Source organism: Andrographis paniculata, unplaced genomic scaffold (genome assembly GCF_009805555.1).
Source record: "Andrographis paniculata isolate CXL003 unplaced genomic scaffold, ASM980555v1 Contig52END, whole genome shotgun sequence".
In the NCBI taxonomy this organism is placed as follows: domain Eukaryota; kingdom Viridiplantae; phylum Streptophyta; class Magnoliopsida; order Lamiales; family Acanthaceae; genus Andrographis; species Andrographis paniculata.
The window spans coordinates 5,390,051-5,399,025 of NW_026137587.1; the positions used below are offsets into that span (position 1 = coordinate 5,390,051).

At 26.6% G+C, this 8,975-nt stretch overlaps 1 protein-coding gene across 2 annotated transcripts; it reads left to right on the forward strand.

Moving 5' to 3' along the window:
• The first annotated feature begins 6,265 nt into the window (after positions 1-6,265).
• On the forward strand, positions 6,266-8,455 carry LOC127254907 (protein TIFY 10A). Of its 2 annotated transcripts, none has more exons than XM_051280255.1 (5): positions 6,266-6,547; positions 7,027-7,219; positions 7,349-7,809; positions 7,884-7,941; positions 8,172-8,455. In XM_051280255.1, exons 1-5 carry the CDS (start codon positions 6,367-6,369, stop codon positions 8,260-8,262), a joined length of 984 nt encoding a protein of 327 aa, XP_051136212.1. In that variant the 5' UTR covers positions 6,266-6,366; the 3' UTR covers positions 8,263-8,455. The 2 variants fall into 2 exon arrangements, with proteins under 2 accessions (XP_051136212.1, XP_051136213.1); XM_051280256.1 differs by having other exon boundaries at positions 6,271-6,547; positions 7,027-7,216.
• Positions 8,456-8,975: the final 520 nt, after the last annotated feature.

Below are 8,975 nucleotides of genomic sequence, written 5' to 3' on the forward strand. Positions count from 1 at the left end.
GAAGGAAAGGAAGTTTAAGAAATCAGAAAGTGGATCTGGTTTTCGTAATGTCTGATTTGATTTTGCATGTCTGTTTTTGTATTTTGTATTTCGTATTTTTTTCTTTTTCTTATTCTAAATTTGATTATTTTTATTTTTATTTTTTGTTAGTATTATTAAATTTTGTTTCTATTATTTTTATTTATTTATTTATTTTCTATTTGGTGGAGATATTTGAGCCAAAGAGGATTCATAGCCGTTGGTTGTTGTAATGAAGGTTATGCTCTATTGCTAAACATAGGATTTGCAACTGTAATTATTAACTAATTAACTAATTTCTCCGTCACTCTGATAATTTAAAGAAAATAATGTGCGAGGAAAGTGTGTTTGGATCGGGTTTTGTAGGTTAACTAATAATTTATTTATTTATTTTTTATTTTTTATTTTTTTAAGTATTAAATCTATTAATTTAATTCGAAAACATTATCTCACCATCCATTTCTTACATCAAACATTGTAATGAACAGTTATTAAAAAAAAAACAAAAAAAAAAAAACAAAACAAAAATGAAAAACAATCGTTATAATTAAATAGTTGGGTTATTAGATGAGTTAAAAATCACCATTGTAAATACTATTGTTATACCGAAATCCTCCTACAGAGGGCAACGGAACTATCTTATGTTTGATGATCTTAAGATTTATTGTGTTCGTTTCGGGGTTTGGATTTTGGATTGAGATTTAAATAGTAAAAATTTTAAATTTAAATAGTTGTATGATGTGATATAAATAGGTGTTGATGTGATGTTTTGAATGTAAAATTGATTTTTAGTATAATATAAAAAATAGGTGTTTGATTTGATATTTTTGGGAAAAAAAAATTGAATGAATAGTTGAATTTAAATTCAATCCTCCAAACAAATACACCCGAGAAAAACGTAGTAGTATTTGATAAGGGGTACTAATGAAGACTTTTTTAATACGATGAGGTTTGTTCTTTCAACCTAGTTTTTGTGAAACATTCTATGTAATTATTATAAAATATACAATTTTGTGCTCATTTGATCGAGTATTAATTAAAAAAAAAAAGAAGATAAAAATAATTTTTTTTGTAAAGAAAAAAGTAAAAAAAAATAGTTTTTTTTTATTTAAAAAAAAACGAGAATAAATTTGGATGAAAATTTTAAAAAAAATTAAAATATATTTGGATGAGATGGAATATATTTTTTAATATGTATAATATATACTATATATATCTTATTTACCCACAAAAATAATAATTTAACACAAATTATTAGTATAATTTTTCGTATCTAATGTAAAGTACATTTTAAAAACACAAAGCAAACATACCCATAATTTATGATAGACTTCTTAAATAAGATATTTAATATGAAGATTACAAGACATTGGTGAGTATTCTTTATTATTTAAACAGTAAATTATTATTTATATATATATAAATAAAAGTTTATAGTATAATTTTAAAATAAAAGTATAATTATAGTTATTTTAATATTAAAAATATTAATTTAGTATATGTTAATTAGTCATAAATAATATTTTTAATAATAAACTAGCTATAAAAGCAAGGTGCAATATATATACTTCCCTCACATCAAAATTTATTCTCATTTTTTTTATTCTCATTTTTTTAATAAAAAATATCACTTCTTCTATTTTTTATTTATTCTAAAAAAAATATTTATATTTTTATTTATTTTTCTTAAAACGTGTGCATGATCAAATGAGAACACTTCTGAATGACGGAGGAAATATATTTTTGCAATATTAAGATGTGTTTATTTAATATATTTTTTAATACTGTAAAATATTATTTAATATATTTTTTATATATTAAAATTTATTTTAAATTAAAATATTAAATAAATACATTCTAAAGAAAAAAATTGTTTATGGCTAGCTTCCTAAATACAGTAAAGTATTGGATATGAATTGTCAAAATTACCATGTGGTCTTTTTATTACTTGTACACGTGGCTTCTCCTGAGCTTTACAATCTTTTCAGGGAGGACTATTCATAGCTGTGTCACGTGACCTGATCATGTATCTCAATTTTATCTTTATTTTTATTTTTTAAAATGCAATTTCAATGATAAAATATTTAAAAACATGTTATTGAGCATGTTTTGTTATCACCAGCTTTTATTGAATGCATCTTAAATTTATTCATAGAACATTATACTCATTGGATATCGAGTTGTAATAAATATAATTATTTATATTTTAATAATTAATATGATTAGAGATTGTCTAATGAGTAGTTTAGGTTTTTAATCACTAATTTATTTAATTATAAACGCTAGTAATTTCGTTGTGATGAATAAGTATGCCCTTGAAAAAATATCATTCTATTACTCTCTTTTTTTTTCTTTTTTTTTTTTTATTGAATTTACAATACAATAGTTATATAATCCCATAGTCTCGTAACAATAATATATTTAGATCCGATTCATAAGTTAAAAATAAATAAATATTTTTATTTAAAATAATTAAAAAATAGTTGATTGCAGTTTTTAAATTTTAGTTAGTCATTAATAATGATGAAAGAAAATAATTAAAAAATAGTTGAATGCATTTTTTAAATTTTAATTAGTCATTAATAATGATGAAAGAAAATGTAAATAAATATAATTATAATTATAGTAACTAAATATTGAATGAAAGATAATATTTAAATATTGAAATATTGATTTTATTAATATGTAGTAATAGACTAAATTTAATAGACTGATTAAAAAGAAAATTGAAAATAAATTTAACATAATTAAAAAAAAAAAAAAAAAAAACTTCTCAATATTTACAATCATTTTCAATTTTTCGAATCAACAATAAAAATCCGATTATTTCTGCTCCCAATCTTTATTATACTTATTACTCCCTCCGTCTTAAACACCCTACAACATTTTCTTTTTGTTATGTCTCAAATGTATTATAACATTTTCAAAATAAGAAATAATTAATTATACTTTATCTCTGACCTACAATCCCCTTACATCGTTCAAATAAAAAAATAAAAAATATATTTCTCTCTCCATCACATCACCTAATTTCTAAATTATCATACTTAATACTACTCACTTAAAAACTTGTGCCAAAAGTAAATATTGCACCTTGTTGTTTGGGACGGAGAGAGTACTTTTTTAAGATATTTATATATATAATACTATTTAACATTTATTTTTATCTAAAATATTGTATTTAGAAGTAAAATTTTATTCATAATATAAATTAAAATACTTTCTGAAATTCTTCACAATCTATTTAAAAAATGTAAATAATTTTTCTAAGTAGTTTAAATTAAATGTGAACTCGGAATTATTGATTGATATTATTGTTGAAAACACACAATGAACTTAATGCAACCGTACTTAAATTGGGACCAATAATAATGTCGTAAAGACTAACGCACAAACCTTAAGTATTATTATTATTATTAGTTTGATTTTAATAACATAATAGATACATTTTCTAGATGAAATTTTAGTCGAACATAATAGCTTGTATTATTATACAAGTAGTTGTTTAATAATAATAAAAAACAAACATATTTCTTGATTAAAATTATAAAAAAATAAATATTTTATCTGTTCCTTAACAAATTATCAAAGTCAAGTCACAGTAGAAGAAAGTGACAATAATAGTATTTTATTATTAGAAATGTTTAGAATGATATTGATATTTTTTCTTGCAAATACAAAAAAAAAGAAAAAATAGTAAAATATTTTTATAGAAGTTAATAAGAATATTTTAATGTTTATACTATAATAAAAAATTGATATTTTAAATAATAAAATAGATATATTAAATTGATACAAAAATATATATATATTATTTGTTTATATTACAGTTATATCTAACCTAAAAAACTCCAAACTATAAACATTAAAATAAAAAATAAAAATAAAATAAAATAAAATAAAAAAAACGACAACAAAAAATGAATGAAGAATCAAGGAAGGTGATATTCACGTAAGAATAATAAAAATACACACTTCTATTTTAATAATTTCAAATTAAGAAAAGGTTTGCTCACTTTGTCTTATTTGGTGTATATATTTTGTACCGTTAAATATGAAAAATTAAAAAATACTCCATCCGTCTCAATACAATAGTCTTGTTTACCATTTTTGTTCGTTCTAAAACAATCTCATTTTCATAAAAACTCATATCACCATAAAATTATTCTTACTTTTTAATTATTATTACACAAATGTCACTATTTTTTATACTAATACACCTACGAGGCCAAAAAAATCTTTTATTTAGACTTTTTATTAACTATCAATATAATATCAATATTCCTTAAATCTCGCATCCAACTCAAATAAGACAATAGTTTTGGAACGGGAGTAGTATTTTATATTAAATTGTTAACTTTTTATTAATGAATAAAAAATGTACATTATATATATTAAAATTAATATGTATATATTCATTTCGTTTCCATAATATTTTTATATATAAATTGATTTTTTACGTATAGTAGGGAGAATTGTGTTAAAAATATAAAATATAGTATTATTTTAAATTAATATTTATTTATTAACTTTTACAATGAGTATTTGATTTTTTTTTTTTACTTTATGACTTTTATAAGTATGTTATATTGTTTATTGTTATTTTCGAAAAATCATAGTTAAAAAATAATATTAATAGAACAGAGACTATATATATTTAAAAATAATATTTATAAGAATCATACCATTTAAAAATACTAAAAGTGTGTTTGTTTGGGGGATTGGATTGGATTTACACTATTTATCCAATTTTTTTTCCCCAAAAGCATTAAATCAAACACCTATTTTTTATTTTTTATATTATACTAAAAATCAATTTTACATTCAAAACTTCACATCAACACTTATTTATATCACATCATACAACTATTCAAATTCAAAATTTTTACTATTCAAATCCCAACTCAAAATCCAAACTTCCAAGCAAACACACCCTAAGCTAACAAAATTCAAATCCACCCCCAAACATTGATAGCCAATGTATATCTATTGTAACCATTAAAATTGGATTGAGATAAATTAACATAGTATGAATTTGCCTTAATAAACACATGTAAAATATGCAAACAATATAGTATATATATATATATATATATTTAATTTAATGCAATATATATTGTATAAAATTATATCATATCATATGAGGTTAATATAAGCGTTTATTTATATTATATTAATATAAAAAAATATATTATCTATAAATATATCATATGTTGTCATGCTGAATTTTAGAGTTTGTCGTTTGAGAATAAAGATTGTATTTCAAATCAAATATCGTTTCTAAAAAAATTGAAGTAAAACTACTATGATTTTATTCCGACTATAGCTTTAAGCTTCCTCTTTTGTGTTGTAATGTTATTATCTTTAAAAGACATATTTTAATATAAACATAAAAAATGAGATAAATATTATTCTCAACTCCTCAATTTTCTACCATTATTTATTATAAAAATATTTCATTTATTTATATATTTAATCATTTCTTTTTTAAAATTTTAAAAATCATTACGATAAAAAAATAAAATAAATAAAAATATATACTCCCTCCGTCCCATAAAAAGTATCAATTTTTTCATTTTAGTCCGTCTCATAACAAAGTATTCATTTCATTTTTTAATAACCGTATTATCTACCTAACATTACAAATACCTTTACAACTTACAATATATTACACAAATGTCATTACCTTTATATCACACATACTAAGGTTATTTTAGTCATTTCTATTTTATTCATACTATATCCCAATATAATATTAATATTTTTAAGTGCAAAAAGCAAATGAATATTTATTTTTAAGACAAAGGGAGTATAAAGTTTTTTTATGACATAGATATCCGCACTCCCAACTTATGAAACCCACGAAGTTTTGGATCAAATTTATTGAATTCATAAACTCACTGTCACCTGTTTACTTTGTACTAATAGGCCATCCTTAGGGAATAAAAAATATAGTTATTATTTAAGAATTAAATGGATAAAGAAAGGCCACAATTTGAGCCTCGTGTTTCTTCCATCACACTTTTCTTCCTTCCCCACCATTTCCTGGTGTTGTCTTTAGATTCATCTAACCAAGTCTTGGGATTTTTACTCCTGAACTGATTCACGGCTCAACTTCAGTGGCAGGTGCAGAAGTCCTGGATCTCTTACAAATGGACTATCCCTATCTTCGCAGGCAATTAACACGTGCCCAATACACCCTCGTTGAAAATCTGATAAAGCCTCTCCCCTAATTTGCTTCTCAATCTATTAATAATATATTTTTTTTATTATTATTGTTCGTACTATTTTTCAGTGCATCAACTATTTTCTGCATAGGGAGGATCTTGCGCGGATTCTTCCGCGAAGATGTCGAATTCTAGGCTTGTTTCCGATGCCCTGAGACCGGCGGCGGCGGCGGGGAAGGCGCCGGAGAAATCGAATTTCCTGCAGACTTGTAACCTATTGAGTCGGTATATTAAGGAGAAAGGTAGTCTTAGGGATTTGAATCTTGAAATTGGGGGAAAAGTGGAGAGCCTCGATGCTATTGGTATGATTTCCGCTCGCTTCTTTTGCTTTAATTTGCTTCTCTGTGGATATATTCTTCTTCTGGATTGATTTTCAATGCTTAGGAGAGCTAGCTTTTGTGCAATTCTTCTCTGTTGAATCCGCTGTTGCCTTAGCTTAGCTGCTATGTCGTTGTCAAAATTGCTTGAGGTTGAGAATTTTTGCTGATAGGTTTCCATATTTTCCTGTTAATTCATAGATCTGAAGGACTTTAGAAACAGATTGATGAAACATTTGGAAGCTAGTGATTCTATGGCGGTGTATATGAATGAATTTGCTCGCGAACATGATATTTGATTCTTCACCACTTCTTCACTGATGAATTAGTTACTGATTTTTCTGGTTAATTAATTTCACTGAAGCAGCGTATATGAATGAATATGCTCACAAGATGATATTTGATTCTTCACCACATCTTCGCTGATGAATTAGTTACTGATCTTTCTGGTTAATTAATTTCAGTGAAGCCTGGATCATCTCTTTCTGCAACTATAAACTCCAACACCTCACCAAGGAATCCTGGAAAATTAGCTAAACAAACCTCTCCTGACGAACAGCCTCCATCCTTGGATCCATCTCAGCCAGTCTCCAGACCTAATTCAACTCCTATTATTCTAGTAGATGATGATTCCTCAACAGAAACCAGCACAAGGTTGTTCCATTTTGCCCCTTAATTTTGCAAAAAATCATTACAGCAGCAAATCTGCAGCTATTTTAGGCATCTTTCATTTCTATCTTCGAATATAGTTTGAGATTACTTTGTGTGTTTGATGACTAATTTCAGCAAGGAGGCGACAACAATTGAGCTCAAACATCCACAACTGACAATATTCTACTCGGGAAGCGTTTTGGTTTTTGATGATTATCCTGCGGACAAGGCCAGAGAACTCGTCTCCATCGCCAAAAAGAACAGCTCACAAATGTCCTATGGCATTCTCGCCAATACCCCTCATTTAGAAAAGCCCAATCCACCCAAACCCGCCCCCCGGGAAGGGCTGCCGCCGCGTCCCCATTCTGGCAGCTCCAAGCTACCTCATGTAGCCATTTTGTCTCACCCTTGTAAGGAGAAATTAAATCCTACCAGCGCAAGGGAAGGGCTTCCACCACGGCCTCAACCTCCTGGTGGTAAGCAGCCTACAGAGAAAGCCAAGACCACCGCCGTTTGGGCTCCGGCGGCGGCGGCGTCGAGCTCCAAAGCAGTGGAGGAACAGGCTTCATCTGCACAGTCTGAGGCTAGTGGATCAGGTAACTGGTTCATAATTTTTTGTTCGACAGATTTTATTTTCATTTGTGATTATAATAACTTGGGGATTTTCCAGATTTACCTATTGCACGAAGGTCATCTCTGCACAGGTTTCTTGAGAAGAGGAAGGATAGGTACGCTGCTTCTCAACCATTTTTTTTTTCTTCAAACGTAAACATGATGAATTCTGGTACATAAAGGTTGAATCTTTTTATCCAATTCTTGAAATATCTTCGTTAAAATAATTGCTCACATGTTTGGAACGTGCAATTATAGAAATTCCACTAGGAATTAACTACATATCACCACCACCACCACATTTTTTTTTTCTTATTCTTCTTCTTTAATTATATATATAATATAGGGCTGCTGCAAGGGGGCCTTACCATAATCCAGAACAGGGTGTTGCTGGTTCTTCATCGAAAGGGGATGAACACCTTGACCTCACTTTATAGCCATTATTATGCTTAAATGAAATTAGGGTTTCAGTAATTCCTATCTCTTACTAATGTGATACTATTTTCTTGTATTATATTGTAACCTTCATTTTATAATACTATGATTTAGTAGTCTATATTTGGACTTGTATTTTGCGCGAGTGTGTAATCAATTTGGTTAGTTCAATTCAAGTTGAATTTCAAAATTAAATATTTCTGCAGTCGTTCTTCTTTCTTCTTATTATTTTTTTGGGCTAAATGTTGATGGTATTTTGATTTCATATATATATATATTTTTTTCTATATGCATTTTCAAAAAAGGGTTCAACACAAGAGAGCACTGTTTTGAAAAGTGGAGTGTAATGGACATATACTAATTAACGGTGGAAAATTCGGGTCTATTTGTTTCGGTCCAAACTGGTCTTTCCCTGTTTATTATTCTTTCTCCAAAATAGTTAAAATTTTATAAAAAAAATTATCACATGGACATCACTTAAAATAGGAAAATAAAATCTTTACTATTCTCAATTTAAAAACTTATATATATATATATATATAACAAGCCCACTAGGGCACCCACTTGTATTTATTTTTATTTGAAAAAATAAAAACAAAATTAGAAGTGGAGAGGCCTTTCAAGTCATGTGGAAAATGAGCTTGATACTTTGTGTGATTACCGACACACTGCACATTTAAATATCCGTTTACATTCCACTCCCTCCTTTAAATTT

Coding starts and splice junctions, on each gene's coding strand:
- LOC127254907 (XM_051280255.1), top strand. CDS start 6,367: ATGTCGAATTCTAGGCTTGTTTCCGATGCCCTGAGACCGGCGGCGGCG. Junction 6,548..7,026: donor GGAGAGCCTCGATGCTATTG/GTATGATTTCCG, acceptor AATTAATTTCAG/TGAAGCCTGGATCATCTCTT. Junction 7,220..7,348: donor ACAGAAACCAGCACAAGGTT/GTTCCATTTTGC, acceptor GACTAATTTCAG/CAAGGAGGCGACAACAATTG.